Source organism: Hyaena hyaena, unplaced genomic scaffold, assembly GCF_003009895.1.
Source record: "Hyaena hyaena isolate Hyena2069 unplaced genomic scaffold, ASM300989v1 scaffold_366, whole genome shotgun sequence".
Taxonomy (NCBI): domain Eukaryota; kingdom Metazoa; phylum Chordata; class Mammalia; order Carnivora; family Hyaenidae; genus Hyaena; species Hyaena hyaena.
In genome coordinates, this window is record NW_024080999.1 from 904942 (window position 1) to 928676 (window position 23735).

Below are 23735 nucleotides of genomic sequence, written 5' to 3' on the forward strand. Positions count from 1 at the left end.
GACAGGCAAATGGTGATGAGTGATGGGGAATGAATAAAGCAGTGGAGGGAGACAATGAGAATCAGGTGTGCGGGTGGGTTGCTGTTTTAAATCAGGTAGTTTCACAAGGCCTTACTGAAGAAGGTAACATCTGAGTAAAATCATGAAGAAAGAGCAAAGAGATGAAGAGAGCAAAGTATGAATGTAACTGAGGAAAGAGTGAGGTAGCCAGAATACACATATCACTGAGAACAATGAGAAGAGGGAGCCCGGTGTGAGGCAGGAAATGGTTTGGCCACTTAATCGGGCTGCCTCACGGCGACAGTGTCTGCTGCTTTAGCAGGTATCAACAGGATCTGAAGAGGAAGTACACTGCCTCTTAGTGGCAGAAGACAAAGATCTGTGTGGCAGGGAAGTGGCTGGAATGTGGCTGAAGCAAAGCCCCCGGAGGCCACTGGTTGCAGACCTCTGGATTTTACTACCAGGCCCTTTTCCACAAAGGGTAAAGGTGTGTGTGTCTTTTAGGAAAGACTGTAAGTTGTACATTTAAAGCCTCTGAAAGTCTTTTATACGCACTGGCTCTGTCATCTCACTGCTGGGAACTTGTCCTTAGGAAATTAATTGAAGAGCAAAAAGGAACATGTGTAATATTGCTCTTTGTCACATTAGTTACTTAATTTATCTCTTTTGTGGACCTCAGGTGCACACACTTGGATTAATCATAATCCTTAACTCAGGACACACTTCCACCATTAGTCTATGTATGATTTAATTTAACTTAGTGTATTTCTTTTAACATATATGTTTATATAATAGAAACCTGTGAATTTAGTGCCCAAGAACAAGAAGTGAAAAGAAAGAAGAGAGAGCACCAACCCCCCCCGCCCCAGAGATCCACAAATAAATGTAACCTAGATATGCCAGAGGTGGCATGACACATTCCTAATAAAAGAAGAGGCAATTAGTGGGGCACCTGGGTAGTTCAGTAAGTTAAGCGTCCGACTTCGGCTCAGGTCATGATCTCACAGTTTGGGAGTTTGAGCCCCATGTTGGGCTCTGTGCTGACAGCTCAGAGCCTGGAGCCTGCTTCAGATTCTGTCTCCCTCTCTCTCTGTCCCTCCCCTGATCACACTCTGTTTCTCTCTGCCTCTCAAAAGTAAATAAAAATACTAAAAAAAAACTTTTTAAAGAAGAGGTAATTAGCAAATGGATCTGGAAACACTGATTATTTATAAGGAAAAAAAGTACTAAAATGTATGCCTCTCATGCACATTACAGAAAAATAAGTTCCATGGCATATAAGATTTTTATGTCAAAAGCAAAACATTAAGGTGTGTAGTAAAATAAAGGTGAATTTCCTTCTGGCTTTGGGGTAAGGAAGGGCTTAAAAAAGAGACATAAACCACAAACCATAAAAATGATAGACTAGAATATAATAAAATTAAGAAAATTCTTTTCATCAAAAAACACCTTAGCAAAAGCAAAAAAAAAAAAAAAAAGCAAGCTGTAGTGTGGGAGCAGATATTTGCCACATATGTAATCAAACATTGGAAACTGATCAAGAATACATAATTGACAAAGGATCAGAATTTTATATCAAGAATATATAAAGAATGGCTACTACAAATCAATTTTTAAAAATACAAAAACGTTAGAAAATGAGCAGAAAGGCACATCACCAAAGATATAACGCGATGGCTAGAAAACATCCAAAGAGGGGCAACTGGGTGACTCAGTCGGTTAAGCAGCCAACTTCGGCTCAGGTCATGATCTCACAGTTCATGAGTTTGAGCCCCATGTCAGGCTCTGTGTTGACAGATCAAGGGCCTGGAGCCTGCTTCAGATTCTTTGTGTGCGTGTGTCCCTCTATGCCTTCCCACACCCCCCCACTTCCCCTGCTGGCTCGCTCTCTCTGTCTCTTAAAAAAAAAAAATGAATGAACATTAAAAAAAATTTTTTTTTAAAGATATCCAAAGAGATGCTTAGCCTCTCCAATAAACAGGAAAGGCAAATGAAGAGTAGAATCAGATAATCATTTCACATATAATCAATTGACAAAAATTTTTACCCATCAGATATAAATTGAGATTAAAAATATGAGTTAGATTGGGGATGAAAGTCCATACTTAATAGACTAAGATTTATCTTCTATGGTGCTAACATAAAGTTGAGTTTATAATCAACTTGCTGAAACTCTCCTTTACCTATACTAGTTTGTCATCCTTTATTCTTGATAGTATAATACAAGTTAAGTCCATGAGATCTTTTTTGTTTCTGTTGCTTACCTGCATCCTCAGTGCCTAAGGTAATGCATGGCAGATAGTTGGTGCTCTACAAATATTGTTGAATAGATAAATAAATTAATACTCATTGGTTATGGGGAAATTATGTAGCAATGATGATAAAAGATTATTGGAAAAAGCTCAACTTCAACTTAAATTTATGCTATGATTATATATAAATTATCCCATATTTTCATTCTCAGGATAATAATTTGGTGCCTAATTATTTCTTTTATTTGATTTATTTGATTTTTTAGTTTAAATTATACTGAAGTGTAAGATATACAAGAACAAGGACCTAAACTTTTTCCTGTCTTGTTTACCATAGTATCAAAATGACTGTAGCAGTGGCAGGCATACAGTAGGTGCTCAGCAAATATTTCTTGAATAATTGAAAGAATCTGTGTACATGTGTGCAAAGACAGAGAAGAGAATACACACACACACACACACACACACACACACACAGTGGAAAAAAAAAGATTTAGGGTGATTCAATCTGTTTAGTGTCCAACTCTTGATTTCAGCTCAGATCAGGAACCCAGGGTTGTGGGATTGAGCCTTCACTGGGCTCTGTGCTGAGCATGGAGCCTGCTTAATATTCTCTCTCTCTCTCTCTCTCTCTCTCTCTCTCTCTTCCTCCCCCTCTCTCTCTCCCTTCCTCCCTCCCTCGCTCCCTCCCTCCTTCTGCCTCCTCCACTGCTCATGCTCTCTCTCTCTTTCTCTCCAAAAAAAAAAAAGAAAAGAAAAGAAAGATCAGCTTAATCAGAATTTTTAAACTTTTTGTTTGCTTTATTTAAATTGTTATTTTAATATTGTGAATGCCCAGAATAAAACCTTTTCATCCCATGCATCATATTGTTATGAAGCATAGAGGCTGCCCAAAGTATTTTCTGCCCCAGAAACTGGAAAACTAAAAGGGTCTTGCAGGAAAGTGCTTTATAATTTACACAAATATATTCTTGGCCTTTTAAATAGATTTCATAATGAAACGAACTATTGCAATTCTTCATAGCATCTATCCTTTCCCTTTCCCTTCTAACATCATCTGTCCTTTCCTACTTGAAAACTTCATTTATCCTCAAACATCTCTTTATCATTCTTACCATAAAATAGCCTTAGAAAATGTGAAATCTAAGAAAGGACTCTGAAACCCAACAAACAAAATTTTCCCAGCCCTGAAAACCCACATTTCTACTTATGCAAATAAGAATATCTTGTTTACTAGTTGCCATTTTTAATCTGTAAGCTTAGAGAAAAAAATTCCCCACGATGAGTTGCTCTATTTATAATCATTCACAAAAACACATTAGGATCCGACAAGTTAACATTGATTGCTCACTCCCAAACTATTTTTGAAACATGTTTCTACTCGTTGGATTGGACGGTAATGTGACATCCAATATTAGATGATGCATTTGGCAAGATTCACGACAGGCATTGGTAATAGGATTTTTTTTCCTTCTAGTATGTTTATTTCAATAGATTTATGAAATGTTCACAGGCAGATAAAGAATGATAATGGATAGATTCCTGGTGAAATAAACCCATGAACAGTGTTTCTAAGGCTCTTGCTATTTCTGAACACATTCTACTGGGATATTTGCTTATACATGCATTTTGTGTAGCTTATATGTATTTGGATGTCACTGGAAGATTGTGAGTGCATTACATTTACACTAATTCATAAGTATATGTTTTCATATATTCTTTTACTGTCATTTTATCAACTTGAGAATATTAGAATCTAATCCCATTCATCTTCCAAGTTTCCAACAGTCTGGAACAGACATGTGTATTTTACTTTAGCCACTTATGAAATGAGGGTACCAAATCTGACCATCTAAATACCCCAAATATATAAAGTTAATAACATCCTGAGACGTTTTCATCCTGACACTCAAGTAATCAGGCCATGGAGCAGAAAAGTGAAGCTTGATTACTTTTTTCTTTGTTTTCCCTGCCATCCATCTGGTCCAGTGAAGCCAAAACCCACATTAAAATCAGTCAGTCTGTGTATGTTAGACAAGTAGAAAAATGATATGCATCTCCATGGGTGCCTATGCCTCCAATTTGCCCCATTACCAAAATCAACAAGCTCACCATTACCTCATACACATGCACGGACACACACACACACACACACACACACACACCTGTGTCTCAGAGTACTTCTTTTTTTAAAAAAATTTTTATAGTTTATTTATTTTTGAGACAGAGAGAGACAGAGCATAGTGGGGTGGGGGGGCCGAGAGAGAGGGAGACACAGAATCCAAAACAGGTTCCAGGCACAGAGCTTGTTGCAGGTCTCAAGCCTACGAACCGTGAGATCTGACCTGAGCTGAAGTAGGATGCTTAACCGACTGAGCCACCCGGGCGCCCCTCAGAGTACTTCTTAATGACTTCACACAAGGTCTTTATTCTGTTCTTCAACCATACATTCCTTATTCTTCAAAATTTAGGTACTCTTCTTCGTAAATCTTGCAAGTGCATGGTTTTCCCTGTCCTTGGTCCTGGTTGGTTCTTTTCCGGCTTTTGGTAACTCTGCCTAATAATTTCATAGCAACTCTTTCTCCTTCCACAGGCAGAGGGGATGGAGAAGCGGTAGTTGAGGGGTTGAGGGTCAATGGCAAGGACATAGCAATGACAGAATCTACAACAATGTGGGATCCTGCTCCTATTTCCGGTTGCACAGTACTCTCTGCAGTCTTGATACTCCCTGTTGGCTATGATGCTGATTCTCTAAGTTTGCCACTCTTGTCCTCAAATTCTAAAATCTTATATGTCTTGAATCACTTCTCATTCAATTTTCCTCTTCTCTAAAACACTGTCCTCCTCCCATTCTGCTACCTAGGTCCTGATTAGGTCAGCCACAAATTAAAGCTTTGTTTCCTCTGATTCTAAGTTCTATCTTCTGTTAACATGCCAATTTCCGAGGACTTCATGGGTCTCTCCAGAGCTAGCAGAGGTCATGAATGTCATCTTTTTTGATGGTCAGGGAGAGCATGAGGGTCTCATCTATAGATAAAGTGGTTGTGACAAGAACAGACATGGTAACTAGTGCCAGCGTGTGCATCCTGGGATAAGGGGTGGTGTTGGCCCAGTTTACCCTGAAGAGGAAGAGGAAGATGGGGCGGAAAACCAAGATCATTGAGATCCCTGTATTCGAGCCCTGCATCTCTGAATATTTCTTGCCACCCATGCCATTGTTAGAGGACAATATCAAGGACAGAAGAACTCAGAATGTCTTAAGGGTGATTAGATAACTGAGACAAGTCTGGGTAAATGTATATGTAAAAATGTGCATGTAAAAATGATGCCCAAATTTTGGAGAAGTTCAACTTGCATCAAAACCCTACAAAAATTACAGAAATTATCTGTAGCTTTAGCAAAAAGGTATCAGTCAATCTTCAGATAACCATGGACTAAGGAGATTTCCCCACGAAGGGAAAAGAGGCCCAACCTGTCATAATATTATTGACAACCATAAACTGGCTGCAAAAATGAATGTCAAGAGGATTTTTACAACTAAGGAAAAATACTATGTTGTCAAAACTGATTCTGCTTTTACCATAGAAGAAAAGTATCCCTTTATTCAAGGCACATAGTTTCCTTGTTGAACAAGCTTTACCCAATGCTAAATTTAAATGAATTGTGGAAGAATCCAATGTTATGCTCAAGGAAGGATATAAAAATTTCTTTGAGAAACAAAAAACACAACATCCCTGTGTTCATATTTTTGGCTGATAATGGTGATGTACTTGAGAAGGTTATCCATCAAGCTGGTATTTATCATCCAAATGTCGAAGTAGTGTTTATTCATGCATTTGATTAAAACGGAGTCTCAAAAGATTTAAAGGAGAATTAACTCATGTATTTAACAAACATAATGGTGGCTTGAAGAACACAATATATTTCAATCAATTAAAAAACAATAGAAACATAATTCTGCCGAGAGATTCTCCAAGAAACTTAAGAATGGCAGATGGGGTAGCCAATGTGGAACACATTCTGAAAATTGGATATCTAAATGATAAAGTGGATGAGCTTTTAGAAAAGTATTGTGTTAGTGAAAGATGAATCATTAGAGGCCAACTCTATCTTACTGAGGGTTCTATAAATAAGTATTCTTCAGGAAGACCTCCTTCCTGTGGGAGCAATTGATACAAGAATTGCTCATCTCTTTGTCTTGTTGAAAGACTCTAATGTATAATACATTCTCGCTCTTAAAGTTTTTTTCTTTACATTACCTAAGTATTTTCAGACATGCTGAATCCATCAACTGGAAGCTCCTTTTTCTTCACCTCTCTCAACACATTCCCCTCTGTATTTTTTAACAGATTAAAAACTAATCTTAAAGCCAAAATGAGAAAAATAACTTTTGCTTTCCCAACTGGATTCTTATGTTTAATTTTATCACACATTTTCTGAGGAGTCTTTTTACACTTGGAAAATTCCTAGAAGTCTAAAAAGGAAGATTTATGAAGTGGCAATTCATTTGCATAATTTTCAGTACTACCATTTTTGTAATTTGCGTGGATCATGCTGATGGTATCACCATCTCCTGAAATTGTGCTATGCTTGGTTATTTTGCCTGGAGAAAATCAATATTGACCAGAAAAGATTGGCATTCTAGATCTGGTGAAAAAACTGTTGGTTTTTACAAAATGTTCTGTATTTACTTGCTGATGATAAATATGAAATGGAAAAAGAGAATTTTAATACCCACTTCCCCAAAAGGGATACTACTTGTTCAACTATTTATATCTTAGCATAAAATTAATTTATCACATCCTTTCTTACAAACAGACTTTGAAAAGATAAAAAATAAAGGTATCAAGTTCTAAAAATAAGTAAGGGAGCACCATATTGGGCTAAAAGTCTTTTAAGTTTATCTGGAACGATTTGCCTTCTTCATTTTACCTAAATCCAGTCCTGGTCCCAATTTCTTTTTAATTGGTTGTTATTCTTTGTTAGTCAAATCCCTAACTTCATGGCTTAGCCTTTAAAAAATGAGCTTTTTAAAAAGACCCAGTCCATCATCATCTATTGACCTTGGAATTCTGCCTAGAATAGCAACAACAAAAAGCAGTCAAGATCACATGTGCAGGGTCAGATAATTATACTGAAGATGAGAACGTCTCCCTGACCTAGTCACACTAGTCACACTCAGAATAGCTGCATACAAAACCCCCTTATGTCTGGGGTGACCCTCAGTGGAATTAGCAATAGCAGACTGCACTGTGAGCAGTCCCGGGAAAGCATGGAGTTACGCCTCTTGAAGGGCCTGATAACATACCTGTGTCTGCAGCTGCAACTACCTTTGGCACCCAGAGAGAAACCAGAAAAGGGGAGGACTAAGGATTTTTCTTAATGTTTGGTTTCGTTTTGCTTATTTGTTTTGGTCTTGACATCCAAGAAAACACTTGGAAAATCGTACATGCTAATGTTTTAAATAAATGAGCATAATGTTTTTCTACCAGTTGCAACTATGTACGACTCTAGCTATTTTACTTTACACTACACTGCAGGCCTGTTCTCAAATACAGAAATGCAGAGCCTGCCAACAAGTGGCACTTTTCTGCCAGAGACGGCAAACTAAATAAAATGAGTCAATAAATCTACTTCAAAAGCCATAGGTACTGCCTGAGTTTGATGCCATCCACTCAAGGGGAAGGTTTGCTTCTGAATCCATCAAGACGACTCGCACAGTGAGGCCTTTGACCATAGGGGTCTGATAATTTACTATTGACACAGTTCAGTTTCCACAGCCAACCAAGAATGTCAACTTATGAACAAGTACCAACTATTTTATCCCCTCACGCATGTTCTACCAAGGTAGGCACCTTTTCTCAACTAAGGGCCGCCATAACACACCTGGGTTTTCATTTTCTCCCACCTATTGGATGGACAGAAGGACAGTTACAACACACTCTCTGTGGCTGAAGGAACCTCTCCTAGTGTTTTCCTTCCATTTCTGCTTCCTGCTTCTAAGTGGCTATAATCAAAACCTTTCCTATTTGAGACATCTAGATCACAAGTTTTCCCTCAACTCCTGCCTTATTTTGGGACATTCTAATGCATGCTGCAGAATAGTTCAAGGATTTTACTTTATGTCTTCATTAATCATCTTTTTTTTTCATTTTATTATTTTATATAAATTACTAGTTTCAATTAAAGGTCAAGAAGGGACAATAAAATCACTGCTTTTACACAGCCTGACTCTTCCGATGTCTTCTTCCCCTAGCAGCTCCATGGATGCCCAGTGAAACAGACAGTTCATCCCCTGCAGGTGCAGGCTCAACAATTCAAGGTGAGTGCTTGGGGGAGACTTAGGGTCAGGGAAGGTAATGATCTGCTTTATTTGGGCAGAGGTGGAAAAACAAGAGGAGGTAAGAAACCAATCTCGGGTATTTAAAAGCAGACCTTGATGATGAAAACAACAGTGAATAGAACCAAAATTCTTCCCAGTCACGGTCACCCAAAGAAGATAGTCGGAGACCAAGACTTAGATTTTTTTCTCTGTTTTATTTCAAAATGAAATCTACAAAATAGCATTTCTTAACTAACAAGATCCATTAAAATTTTATTTAAAATGGTAATTTTCCATAAAAAAAATTAAAAAAAAAATTGGGGCACCTGGGTGGCTTAGTCGGTTAAGCGTCTGACTTTCGCTTAGGTCATGATCTCACGGTTCGTGGGTTCGAGTCCCGTGTCGGGCTCTGTGCTGACTGCCAGCTCGCAGCCTGGAGCCTGTTTCAGTCTGTGACTCCCTCTCTCTCTGACCCTCCCCTGCTCGTGCTGTCTCTCTCTCTCTCCTAGAAATAAATAAAACATAAAAAAAAATTTTTTTAAATGGTAATTTTCCACTAGCAAATGAGATGATTTGTCAACAAAGATTTGTCTACTAAAAAGTTGAAAAAGAAGTTTTATTCACTTTTTTGAAGACATTCGAGTGGGAGAATCAGTATTTTGATTCGCTGGACTCCTGATACCCTGGGAGAATAGGGATAAGTCCAATTTTTCGATGGCTCCAATGTAAGACATTTTCCATAACCACTTACATTTCTCATGGAGATTCTTTAGCAGATATTGTTTTGTCATATGTGCTGTACAGCTTCTCTCTCTTTCTCTTTTTTTTTCTCTAAACCAATAGAAGGTTTCACTCCTCTGGTAGCTGTGAGATCCTAAGATCCTAGAAAACTTTATACATAGTACTGTAGGACACTAGGCCATTAAAATTGAGCCCTTCCAAATAGCAAGGGAAATCCAGTCATGATTTTACACCACTTGATGGAGTTGAGATGGCTATTAGGATCAGTTCAGATAGGGGCGCCTGGGTGGATTAGTCAGTTAAGCGTCCGACTTTCGCTTAGGTCATGATCTTGCGGTTCGTGGGTTCGGGCCCCGTGTCGGGCTCTGTGCTGACTACCAGCTCAGAGCCTGGAGCCTGTTTCAGTCTGTGACTCCCTCTCTCTCTGACCCTCCCCTGCTCACGCTGTCTCTCTCTCTCCTAGAAATAAATAAAACATTAAAAAAAATAGTCTAAAAGGATCAGTTCAGATATCCCCTGTATCTCTCTAGGTGATATCTTCAACAGCACAACCAGAAGACTTTCAGAAGTTCCCACAACTGCCAAGTCGACTAAAAACAGTCACATCCATATCACTGGTGAGTCATTTACTTTTAAAAAAAAATTGTGTTTCTTACTCAACAAGTATTTGTTGAATACCTAACATTTGCCAGACACAGTGCCAGCTGTTGGGTATACACTGTGAAAGAAGTAGATCTTTCTCATTTTGTATGTAGAAGAGACCTGTGTAAACATTAGCCTTCTGAAGATTATAATCTATTGCAGATGATATACAGTAAGTAAATAATCATATAATTAATTTGTGACAAACACTGAAATAGTACAAGGGATTGTCAGAATATAACAGAAATATCTGATTCTCACTGGGAACAGGAAAGGAGCCTTTGAAGATATATTGAAATTAAAATCTGAAAAATGATGAAAACTAGCCAGGTGAAAAGTAGTGAGAAGCATTTTATCCTGCGGAAATATATCTGAGACTCTTTGTTGGAACAAAGAGCATTTCTACAATTAAACTAATACCATTTTGTCAATGCTAAATATAACTTCTTGTTTTATATCCTAAAAGACCAAGACCCACCTGATCCAGGGCATAATCAAGTCATTCACTTCAGGAGGTGTTCACTTGACTGCTAAATGCTCCACTTGGGTTCTCAGCTTACTCTGCATCAAAGGTCATCCAGTCCTCAGGTCACTGGAGCATCGTCCTGCACACAACATGGCACTAGAAATGCAAACTTAAGTCTTACCAATGTCTGTCAGATACTGGTGCCTTAAAAACTGCCTACTTTAGAGATGGGCAAGGTAGGAGCCCTGCTTCTCCATTGAGACATTCGTGAGGTCAATGGTCTCATTTTCTGTATTTGGTAGGGAGAAAATTTTTAGGCATTGATGTAAGACTCATTTAAAACCTTTTGTTTTTGGGGTGCCTGGGTGGCTCAGCTGGTTAAGGGTCCAACTCTTGGTTTCAACTCAGGTCATGATCTCATAGCTCATAGGATCGAGCCCCATGTCGGACTCTGCACTGACAGCATAGAGCCTGCTTGGGATTCTCTCCTCTCTCTGCCTCTCCTGTGCATATGCTCTCTTGCTCTCTCTCTCTCTCTCTCTCTCTTTTTTCTCTTTCTCTCTCCTTGTCTGTCTCTCTTAAAAATAAACATTAATAAATAAATAAGTAAATAAACATTAAATAAAAATAAATAAAACCCTTTGTTCATTTATTTCTCCAAAACTTTGGGAGTAAAATGTTATATCCCACCTGTTACCAGTGTAGAGCCTAGTAAATTTTGACTTGACTAAAATGGAACTCTGTGTAGTCTTGGATTAACCACCTGTATGACTGTTTCTTTTATGATTGTGATAGTCTAGTCTTTACCAGTTCCACTACTGCCATGAACTACTGTGAACTAGTCACCTGCACATACAACATAGCACATGGGCAAGTAGTAAAAGACTACCGGGGCTGCCAGACTGCCCTCAGCATGTGCTTGGACAAGGCTGAGGTAGGGTGAGCCTCAGGAAGGTCCTAAGTCCCTACGTGTGTGTCATATACATGACAACATCGTATTGCTGCAGTCTTAACTATGTAATACATAGAAAAGATTTGGTAATAGTTTGAACCCAGGTTTTTTTCCCTATATACCTTGAGACTTTGCTTTATAAAAAACAGTATAATAAGTCTGACGCAATGAAAGAAATTAAAAACCTGGTCTCTGCCTACAGACATTTGACAATCTAGTTGAAGCAATAAAGGAAATTCAATCCAGATAATTATGACATAAAATGGACGTTTTTCCCAAATGATCTGCATAATCTGGAAAGTTATTCATAATGTATAAGGAATTTCACTGGGGTGTTATTAGAAATAAGAAATTTAACCCTTGAAAGTTAAGAAACCAATTAAATAAACTATGTTATATCTATACATTGGGGAACTAGCCACTCATTTAATAAAATAAGATAACTCTCTATGTACTTCTGTGGAAAATATTCCAAGAGCATTTTTTTAAGAGAAAGAAGCCAGTGACAGAACAACATATATAGGAAGCCCTCATTTGTAAGAAAAGAAATACATATTCATGATATATATGTTTGCTTATATATGCATAGAAAATTTCCAGTAGGATACATAATTAACTATTAAAACATATTGCCTCTCATGTGGGTTACTGGCATCCAAACCCATAAGGACACTTCCTTTTTCATTATAGTTTTATATTTCTATACTGTTTGAATTTTTTTTAGCATTTTATTTATTTTTGTTTTTTTGGGTTTTTTTGTTTTTTTTTTTACAAATAGTTTATTGTCAAATTAGTTTCCACATAACACCCAGTGCTCATCCCCACGAGTGCCCTCCCCCATGCCCATCCCCTCTCCCCCCTACATCCATCAGTTCTCAGTTTTTGTCAGCATTCAAGAGTCTCTCATGGTTTGCCTCTCTCCCTCTCCCCCACCATTTCCCCCCTTCTTCTCCCCCTTGTTCCTCAGTTAAGTTCCTCCTAATCCTCCTATACGTGCAAACATATGATATTTGTCCTTCTCTGCCTGACTTATTTTGCTCAGCATAACACCCTCAAGGTCCATCCATGTTGCTACACATGGCCAGATTTCATTCTTTCTCATTGCCATGTAGTATTCCATGGTATAGATAAACCACATCTTCTTGATCCTTTCGTCCGTTGATGGACACTTAGGCTCTTTCCATGTTTTGGCTATTGTGGAGAGTGCTGCTATGAACATTGGGGTCCATGTGCTCCTATGCCTCAGCATTTCTGTATCCCTTGGATAAATTCCTAGCAGTGCTATTGCTGGGTCATCGGGGAGTTCTATTGTTAACTTTTTGAGGAACCTCCACACTGTTTTCCAGAGGGGCTAAACCAGTTTACATTCCCACCAACAGTGTAGGAGGGTGCCCGTTTCTCCACATCCTCGCCAGCATCTCGTGTTCTCTGATTTGCTCATTTTAGCCACTGTTTGAATTTTTAACATAATTTAAAAATGTTTTTCTAAAAAGAAAATGTTAAGTAACTATGTAATTATAGACATACCCTTTTATTCTCTGTATTAGAATCAATGAAACAATCTTATTTCCTAAGAGAGTTAATTTTCTTAATTCTTCCTTCATGTTAGTAAAAAAGTAAAACAGTCCAGAATATGATATTTACATTGCCTCTGGTCTAAAATCAACAATATTTGAAAGTCTTTGATTCACACAGCTTGACTTGGTGTTCAAATGCTAGAAATGAAATGAATAAATCGAGTGTGGATATAATCAGAAGGGTAAGAAAAATCAGTCTATGTATCACCCACCATTTAATTTCTACCAGCCCTTTGCTTTTTTTTCCAAATGTTTATTTATTTTTGAGAGAAAGAGATAGAGACAGAGCATGAGCAGGAAAGGGGCAGAGAGAGACCCAGAATCTGAAGCAGGCTCTGAGCTGTCAACACAGAACCAGACGCTGGGATCAAACTCAGACCATGAGATCATGACCTGAGCCAAAGACGGATGCTTAACCGACTGAAACACCAGGTGCCCCTCCAGCCCTTTACTTTTAACTTCTGCCCTTTGCAGACCACAGAAAGAGGAAAACTATCTGGCTTCTGCTTTGTAACTTCTCCTGTTTGTATTGCTGAGATGTAGAGAAGGAGGAAGAAGAGAAAGGGACAGTAGTAGAAAGGATTTAAAAATCTCTATTCTGGGTTATCATTCCTCAAGTGACATCCAAGCGAAAAGTCTTGGATGATGGTCTCTTGAGCACTACACCTCTATAGGTATTACCCAGGCCTTCTCCACTTGGGACTTTCAGGGCAACGGAATGCTATAAAGTGATAATGCCTTTTACTCTTTCTTCCTCCTCCTAATACACTCAGTAAATTCCATGAAGCATTAAATGACTTCTTAAAGAGGAGAAAAAGCCAAAGCTAGGGCATTATTTCACGTATAAAGTTTCCTTGACTGGAGAAAATTTGAAATACAAATTTACAGCTTATCATTTTTATTTATTCCTTCTTTCAAATAACATTTAATTGGCCATCATATGCCAGGAATTGTTCAGGGCCTTGGGAAAATGAGAGGGGAAAAAAAAAGTGGGTTCAGGAACATTCTAACATTCCAAGAAAAACATTCACATAAAAAGTAACTGCAGGGGCACCTGGGTGGTTCAGTCGGTTGAGCGTCCGACTTCGGCTCAGGTCATGATCTCACGGTTTGTGGGTTCGAGCCCTGTGACGAGCTCTGTGCTGACAGCTAGCTCAGAGCCTGGAGCCTGCTTCAGATTCTGTATCTCCCTCCCTCTCTGACCCTTCCCTGCTCATGATGTCTCTCTCTCTCTCTCTCAGAAATAAATAAAACATTTTTTTTAAAAAAGTAACTGCAGAAACTCAAAAACAGAAGTGAGAACAAGGGATAGATAGGATCCCAGAGCATGACTGTGGTCCGTGATGGGCCTTGGAGAAAACATGTTTCAAGTAAGAGAGAGAGTTCACTTAGTCATGCTTTCTAGTTGCCAAAGTTTGACATGAAAATTCATCTCTCTTGACGCCCTTCGCAGGTATTGTGGTTAATAAGACTGAAGATGGAATGTCCTGGCCAGTGATCGTAGCAGCTTTGCTCTCTTTCTGCGTGGCATTGTTCGGTCTTGGAGTGAGAAAATGGTGTCAATACCAGAAAGAAATGTGAGTATAATACCGAATCTGCAGGAACAGATTTCTCAGCACAAAAGATTTACTCAGCACTTGAAGTGTCTCTCCTATACAGAGTTCCCCACATATGTAACTGACGAAATGAGGCTCAGAGAAGCTCCCCAGCCTGCTGAGCACCACACAGCTGGGATTAGTTGCACAACTTCTGACTTGGTGTCCCCACTCTGTTCAGTTTGTGACACTTGTCAGATAGAACAAGTCAGTGGGCATGAAATGAGAACTGAGCCTAGCCTCACCTCAAAAACTAAAACTGATTTTTCTTTTAATCTTCATTATTTTTTCATTTTCATGCATCTCTGAACTGCCTGGGCCCAGCTGGGCCTAGATACTCAAGTGTGAAATTGAGTGAGAAAGGTAATTTTAAGAAACTCCATCTGCTTTTCAGCAGAATGGGCTTTTACCGCCCTTTCCCCTTTTCCCCAGGGAGGAAAGAAAGTAAACAGTGGGTTACCCCTCTTATGTCTTATTGAAATATTTTCTAAAATTCCTTTCCCTTTTTCTCAGCAATCTGCAGTGACATGTACGATTAAGCCTCACTTTTCTGACTTGGCTATTTGGGATCCAGATTAGACCATGATTGGAGGAGACCCCTACAACATGATAGCCTCTCTTCCACATCTCTCACTGCTACCATCTAAGATGCCAGTGCCCACTAGCACCTTCTACTTAAAGTAGCCTTGAAAACTCTAGAATCATGTGCAGGGAGTGTTTCATGGTGGGAAAAAAGAAAAAAAAAAAAAAAAACAGCAACAACACTAAACCAGTAGTCAGAAATTCTGGACTCTTATCCAAGGACTACACTTTGGCTGCCATATATCTTGAGGAATTCTTAGTTTCCCTGAAAAAACAGAGGTGCAGATTTCTTATAATTCTTTCCACCTTTTGATATGTATTGTCTACTTGAAAGCATCAGAAAACCATGTAATAGACATTAAATACTTTTATTAAAGTGAGGAAATGGGAATCTGAGATTTTGAATTGATTTTCTTATTATTCCATATTCAAAAGTTTGTGTTGTATAGAGAGGAGACTCTCTCTCTCTCCCTCCACCTCTCCCTCTTAAGTTCTGGAGAACTTAAGGTGCTATAGATTTACCAAGAAGAGTTGGAGGTGTTTGAGTCAGGGACGTAAGTCTTCTCACAGTTGTATTTCTGTGTCCCGATACAAAGGGGGCTGTACAGCTCACATATAGGCCTGACACACTTAAGACAAAGAGATGAGTTGTGCTTACGTGAAACATTATATAAAGATGACTTGGAGAATGTTCACAGATTCAAATGTAAGGGATTCTGGCATTAACCATCCAGTACCAACCAACTCAAGGATTCAGAAGAGCTTTTCTTCCCACCTCAAGCCTGTCGCCACAGTATACAGTGAATGTGTGGGCGAAGGCTGGAATAAGGTTGGCAAAGGGATTATTTGAAAAGCTTCAGTCTTTAGTCCCAGAAGTTAAAAATTTTGTCTCTGGAGGAGTGTTTTAACCCACATAAGAGAAACACCTCTTCTATTAAGAGGCAGTTGCCATGGAGAGTGTAGGTTCTGGTTCAAAGACTTAAATTGCCGCTCTGGTTCTCTTTAGCAAGCTGCTGAAGACCTCCGGGCCTCCATGTTCTCTGCAGAATGGTGACAACAATATCCAATTCCTAGATACAAATTAAATAATGTCATGATAAAATTGCTTTGCCAGCTATAACATAGCATATAAGTATTAATTAGTGATACTATCATACTACAAATAATAAGCAGGTTATGCAAAGAAAACTCCTGAGAGGACAGGTGGGTGTCTGTTTCCTACTTCCTTCCTTCCTTGAATCACTGCCTTGCGTTCTCAGCATTGAAAGAGCAATGTTTTATTCCTAGCATGGAAAGACCCCCGCCTTTCAAGCCACCTCCACCTCCCATCAAGTACACTTGTATCCAAGAGGCTGTTGGAAGGGATCTGCCTTGTCAGGAGATGGAGACACTCTAGTCCCTTGAGACTTGGCCATAGAGAACTCTGCTCGAATCCTGTGAGAAGGTGGACCTTGTGCCTTATTAACATAATCGCCCTCTAGCCAAGCCTGTACTGCAGCTGAAATGGATGTCAGAAGTGAATGGCCTGCTTTCCCTGCAACCCACCCCCTTTCATCTGCACAGGCCTGAAATTGAGCAAGAGTGAGAGGATATGTCATGTTCATGCCCAGTGCAATCTGCGGAGATTTGCTGGTTTCTGTAAGAAATGCAGATGAGACTGCTGTTATTGAAAAGTACTTGCAGTGTTTTTATTTTTCATTTTCGCTCTCTGACTGAGGTGACGACGATGGTGTCAAGCATATGTCCATGCCAGACCCTTTTCTATTTGGATATCTGCCACCATTCTAAACTATTTACCAGAAGTATGATAATCCCTGAGGTACATTGCATTCCCTAGGAAAATTACAAAAAAGAAGAAAATGTGAAAGTTCTAGCAAGATTTCCAAATAAGTACGAGTTGTCTTTGTCTGGAAATATTGTGCTTATGGAGGAAAACAGAATACCTGGCCCAAGAACACCAGTCCCAACCCCCCTTCCTTCCACCATGTTCCCCTCAGCCTTCTGGCCCATGGGATGAGGAAGGATCCAAGGGAAAATCAGCTAATGACCAAGTAGCCTGGTAGACACAGGTAACACTTCACTGGACTCTAAAATGATCTGAGCTTAAGAGTGGTCTCATCCTTAGCTTTATCTGTATGTGCATGTGAGTGTGTGTGTGTGTGTGTGTGCATGTGTGTGTGCATATATCGAACTATTACCAACTGTTGTATGAGTAAACAAGTAGCCTAACCCCAAACCAAATCCTGTAATTCCTATTATTCTCTTTTTCATCTGGGGACTCTCCTGTTCATCTGATCTATACATTGTGGTCTGTCTTGAAATAAATACAAGTTCAAATCAGACTAGCATTGATGAATTAATCCTGCTTCTACCAATATTTTACAAAATAGTTCAAACAGAATGTAAAGGTGATGGAAAAGAAGCCTAGTTAGCCAGATTGGTTCTCTATTCAGCAATAGTTCCCAAGTGAATAAATTACTGATGCCCTTTGTCCCTCTAAACCACTCCCAAACCCCTGCCCTAGGAAAAAACAGATGTCGCTGTCAGATATGATAGGGAAATGCTACATGGCTTTTAGTCTCAAAAGGAACATTTCATTCATTTGTACTTATCCCTCACAACATGTGAGAATAACTTGGAGGGTGTATTGGCGCTTTTTGAACATCATGGCTGTCCTGGTCCAGAACAATCCCATCAGAATCCCTGTGGAATGAGGCCCAAGCATCAGCACTTCTGGGTGAATCTTGGTTAAGTACATATTTCTCATGGTGACCAGCCTCCAGTGTGTCCTGCACGATACTTGCCTCTTACATAGTCCCCTGTGAAAGTGACTGCAACTGACTTCTGTAGCTGACCAGGACTGGGGTAAGGCAAGCAGGACACCTAGAGTGTAAACTTTACACTTTACAAGGTGTTCAAGTCCAGGGCCACGTACTTACACAGTCTCGTAAATAAGTACCAGTCCCAGGCCTAGTATAACCAATAAGAAGTCACCAGAGTGTGATTTGCAAGGCTGGGTTGTAAAATACATGGCAGTGCTACCATGTAGTAGAGAGTGTAGATCTCTCTTTGACTGTCTGTCTGGAAGAAGCCCATTGCCATGACGTGAGGACACTCAGGCAGCCCTGTTGAGAGGGCCACCCGTCTAGGAATCAAAGCCTCCTGCTAACAGTATCAACTAGCGAGCCATCCTGGAAGTATGCCCTCCAGCCCCCACCTAAGGCTTCCATTAACTTTGATGGGAGCCAGAACCACCCAGCTAACCTCTTCTGAATTCCTGACCCCCAGACATTGTGTGAGATAATAAAGGCTGGTTTTTGAACCCCACTGACTTTGGGTATAATACGCTACACAGTAATAGATCATGAATACAGCCTAGTGATTGGGAACATAAACTAATGTTTGCCTGCCTTAATTACTCTCAATCCCTCACTAATTCTCAAGAAATAAATAAGACTAACTTCATATATATGTGACTGTTGCTTCATATGTAGTTATTTTTATTTCATACAACTTAATCATCGGTACTTTCTGTTAAGGTCATTGTGGCTTTATTTTACTGTTTCATTAAAAGACATGAATACACACAGAAGGGTTGGGTAGAAGTGGCAGAGTTGGAGGGTGTTTAGATTGTTTCAGTAAAGGGATGGGCAATTCTATGGTACAACACAAATCCGTATCTGTTTTCAGCCTGTCCTGTGACAGGTGTTTCACGGGTTTTTATATCAGCTCCTCTTTGAAGCGCCCCTCCTTTGTCTTATAAGTAAGTTCTGGTCAGCATTTGCAAATTCATCTCCAGCATGAAAACAGTGACCATCTGCTTACCCCAGAGGGACACTCCCTCAGTGGGTCAGATGCATTCTTCACAAGTCTGCAAAATAAAGAGACTAGACACTTTCCAGCAAGTACTGTGATCTTGATCTCCCTCCTTTGACTAAAATGACTGTTTCACCTGCACCTTAAAACTGTATGTAAGTTCACAGAACCTATCTGAAACCAGCAACCCCTCTCTCTAGGGGTGGATTCAGTTCTGTCCCACATAAGAAACAGCAACACCAGAGTCTATCTCCAAGATTTCTGCATGTCTTCGTCACTGCCTTCATTTTCACTGAGAAGCCATGCATAAGCATTTTCAGCACCCAAAGTACAGTGTGTTAGATGGCCTTGTTCAGAAATACCTGCTTCCTTACCCACTTGCACTATAACAGCCCTTGACTTTGGGCTTGACCATGGGATTTGTTTTGGACAAAGGAACATCCTGAGTATGACTAACCCAAGGCTTGAAAGGTACTTGTATGATTGGACTCACTCTCTTGTTCTCTGCCATTACCATGAGAAGAACATTTTCAGGCTAGCCTGCTAGCTCCAAGAAGAAGAGAGACCCACAGAGCAGAGAAGAACTACCCAAGCCAAGCCCAGTCTAGGTCAAACACCCTCCAGTCTACCTCAAAGGTACATAAATTAAATATTGTTGTATGCTGCTGAAATTGTATAACTTATACAGCATTATTGTAGCCATAGTTAACCTATAAGGTCCAGGGGTAGGTATATTTTGGTTCATATGCAAATATGGCTCATATTTTGGCTCATATGCAAGTCCAGAGGGAGGCATATTTTAGCTTATATGCAAGTGCCTAGAGTGAAAGATAAATATGCCTCCGTCAAATATAGTCTTTAAAAAAAAGAATTCAACGTAAGTTTTATTTTAACTGAAGAACATGTGGTTGGCTTGACCAAATTAGCTTTGCATTATAGGTCTTTAAAATCATAAAACCTTTGGCCAGGGTGGGCAATAGAGGTCATATTACAAAAGAGGAGTTGAGAAGCTCTGTGAAATTGATCTGCCCAGTATCACATAATTAGACGTGCCAGAGCCAAAATGATGGAAATCCAATGTCTGATTTTCCAGTCCACAGTGTGATCAATCTCCATTGTGTCAGAATATTTCATTGCTTTGGTGTCTCCTTTTACTATAGACAAGAGATGTTTTGTGTGCAATTAGGTAAATATTGATTTTTTTAAGGCCCAAAATTGTTGACAGAAAACAAAGAAAAGTAGAAATTATTGACCCCTGAGGATAGAATGGCCAAAGAAAGTGTGGAAAAAAGGATGACTAAGAAAAGAAAAAAGATTAATCAAGATCAAAGCCAAAAAGTTTAGAGAATCTGACCAAGGCCAGAGATAATGAAAAGAACGTTGTCTCAGAAGCTCTGATCAAGTGAAGAGGTTCTTGAAGACTGCCTTCTTGGTGCTCTGATTTAGGGGAGTTGGCTTTGGCTTGAACTTAAAGATTGACTCTGCAGAAAGACAGAAACTCTGTTCTCTGAGGGCTGACAAACATAGCCTGAGTTTTGACAGCAGCAAAGCTTGCATTTTGACACCCAGCCAAAGCTTGAGTGTCCAGCAGTGACAGCTGGCATGGTGAGTGAAAGTTACCACCGTGGGAGAAAAAGACATTAACTGGCAGAAATGAGCTGATGTTCCAAAGAGAAACACAAGACGAGATGGTGAGAAAAGGTCATTTTATCTCCCAGCTCCTACATAGGGCTTTTCCCCTGGATTCTGTGATTACTAACTGAATGCAAGGAAGGCATGAGCAGAGAGCAGGAGACTATGATCTTAGGCAAGGTCAGGGCCAGCGAACACTTTTGAAATTACTCTTAAACTCAGTCTAGGGCTTCTTGATGGGTCTGGACATTAGTTGGGTGCAATTTAACACAGGAAGGAGAACACAGTAGAAAAGAATAGAATACTTTCCCCTCCACCAGCATCTTTGTACTCTTCTACCCTCTGTTACAGTTTTTGCCTGGTCTTCTCACTCGGATTCCTCATGTTTACCCAAATGCTCTGTGAGACTGTAATTATATGGAGGCACATATAACGTAAGGAAGAGAACGTGGATGGGGCTGCATCCAGCTACCCTTGGTAAATGCCAGGTGCGTGTGCACTTTTGCCCTGAGCTCTGCCAGACAACTCCCAATTTACTTTATAAAGAAGTCATACCAACAAATAAACCTGATTACAGTAATAATGCCATTCAGCTGTCACCAGAAAATACTCAAAAGTGCCGGAAAGCCAGAGCAGAGGGGACAGTTAGTTGGTGAATCGAGAAGAGAAATTTGGTGGCGAACCTGATAATCTGGGAACCACGCACGTCACGTAGCCTCTCTATGTTGCACATTTTCTTGTGATGATGTAAGTGTCTGTTCATGCTGAATGGGAAGAGGAAAAGAGATGTGAGAATCCCATCTATGGTAGAACCATTTTTGCACCACTAGCTTGAGATCAGCATAGTTCCACTCTTCTAGGTAATTGGGTCGCATTGGATTTTTCTTATGCATAAAGCTGTTGCACTGATTCAGAGGGACATGCTTTGTTGCCTCAGAGATCTGAATCTGGCATAATTTTAATAGGAATTGATTTTAATTTCTGTGGCTAGTTAATAGAAAAATATGACAAGCACTGGTCCTGAGTACCTCTTTTGGATGGGCGTTTAGGGTTTGTAGATTCCACAAACTGATGTAACTGATGAAACTGATGTAAAAAAATATCTAAGAATCACATCCTCCCTGCCTTCAGTGTATGTAGAGTTTAATGGGAGAGACAGACATTAAAACAAATAAATACATATGAAAAGAAGAGAGACGAATAAAGAAGAGGGTTTCATTTCAGGGACAGAGTGTGAGAAATATTTTCAAAAAGCTTCAGAGAGGAGGCTGTCCATAGAGGCAAAGGTCCTGAGACATAGTTACAGGACTTGAAAACCTTACTTAAGGATTACATTTAGTAAGAATACAAGAAGGGTTCAATAATGAAAATCTCATAATATAATTTACCATATAAATAGAGCTTAAGAAGAAAAGCATACAATTATTTTTTAAAGACGTTTGGCAAAATTCAGTGCCCATTCCTAATAAAAACTCTTGAGAAATGGTATATTTCCTTAACCATATGTTTATACATAATATGTGTGTACATATCTATATCTATTTATATATAGGTATATCTACCTGTGTACATACATACACTATCATAGTGTATAGATATTATTACTATATAGTTATATTTATATACATACCATGGTACATATATATCTGATATAATATATAATTTTATAGTCATAGTGCATACATATTGTAACTATTACTACAAATATAACTATAGAAATATGTATGTCCTGATTCAAAGAAAACAAAGACGGCTACATTTGACTACTTAAAAATAAAACAGTTTGCATGAAAAAAAGCAAAGTCAAAGGCAAATGATAAACTAAAAGAAACTATTCACAACATATATTACAAATAAGTGGTGACAAAGAATTTACAAATTCTGAGGATAAATAAGTTTTAAAAACCTGTGGGGAAAATGAGCCAGATATGAACCAGTGATTCACAAAAAAGAGATAAAGATAACTTTAAAAAGTGTTTTTAATTATTCCAATTTATATAAATCCAAGTTAGTTAACATATGGTGTGATAATGGTCTCAGTAGAATTTAGTGATTCATCACTTACAGATAACACCCAATGCTCGTCCCAACAAGTGCCCTCCTTACTGCCCATCACCCAATTAACCCATCCCCCCTCCCAACACCCCTCCAGCAACCCTCAGTTTGTTCTCTTTACTTAAGAGTCTCTTATGGTTTGCTTCTCTCTCTGATTTTATCTTATTTTTCCTTCCTTTTCCCCCTGTTTATCTGTTTTGTTTCTTAAATTCTATATATGAGTGAAATGATATGATATTTATCTTTCTCTGACTTATTTAGCTTAGCACAGTATATTCCAGTTTCATCCACATTTTTGCAAATGGCAAGATTTCATTCTTTTTGATTGTTGAGTAACCTTCCGTAGCGTGCGTGTATATATATATATATATATATACATACATACATATATATCACATCTTTATCCATTCATCAGTCAATGGATATTTGGGCTGTTTCCAGAATTTGGCTATTGCTGATAGTAAAAATAACTCTTAAACACTTGAAAAAAATTCAGTAACTGATATTAAAAGAAATGCAAATTAAAACTTCACTAAGACATCACTTCTTCCCCATTCATTTGTGAAGACTTTCAAATATTTGACAGCATGCTCTGTTATTAAAGCTGTGAAGAAACAGTTACCCTCATATGTTTCTGAAGGGAATGCAAAATGGTACAACCACTATGGAGAGGAATTTGACAATATCTAACAAAATTATATAGAAGTTATCCTTTGACTTAGCAATTTCTCTTCAGAAATTTACCCTGAAGCTCTACTTCCAACAATATCAAATTTCATATGCACAAAGCTATTCTTGGCAGCATTATTTGTAACTGCCAAGAACTGAAAATGATCTAAATGTCCAAACATAGGAGATTAGTTGATTACACTATAGTAAATACACAAAATGGGGAACTGTACAGCTGTCAAAAGAAGAAAGAAGAAAATCTCCACTGACTAGTATAGAGTGATTTCCAGGAGACAGTATTAAGAAGGAAAAGCAATGTACAAAGACTATATAATATGCTACCTGTGTGTAAGAAAGAAAAATCATAAATGTAAAATTTATATACTATGATGTCCAACCATCCTTCATTGGTGGTGTTAATTTTGATTGTGTAT

The 23735-nt window shown here is 38.9% G+C and overlaps 1 protein-coding gene and 1 pseudogene across 7 annotated transcripts in view; both read left to right on the forward strand.

Annotated features, from left to right (window-relative positions):
* The window catches only part of CD96 (CD96 molecule), a 113016-nt gene extending 95547 nt beyond the window's left edge, over positions 1 to 17469 (forward strand). For 5 of the 7 annotated variants that reach the window (XM_039250386.1, XM_039250381.1, XM_039250383.1 and 2 more), the window contains 4 exons: positions 8509 to 8574; positions 9846 to 9932; positions 14406 to 14529; positions 16417 to 17469. In XM_039250386.1, coding sequence (XP_039106317.1) covers positions 8509 to 8574; positions 9846 to 9932; positions 14406 to 14529; positions 16417 to 16525 — 386 coding nt within the window. In that variant the 3' untranslated portion in view covers positions 16526 to 17469. The remainder of the gene's footprint in view (positions 1 to 8508; positions 8575 to 9845; positions 9933 to 14405; positions 14530 to 16416) is intronic. The other 2 variants (XM_039250382.1, XM_039250387.1) reach the window with 1 other exon arrangement.
* LOC120244060 lies at positions 5267 to 6381 on the forward strand (annotated as a pseudogene).
* Positions 17470 to 23735: the final 6266 nt, after the last annotated feature.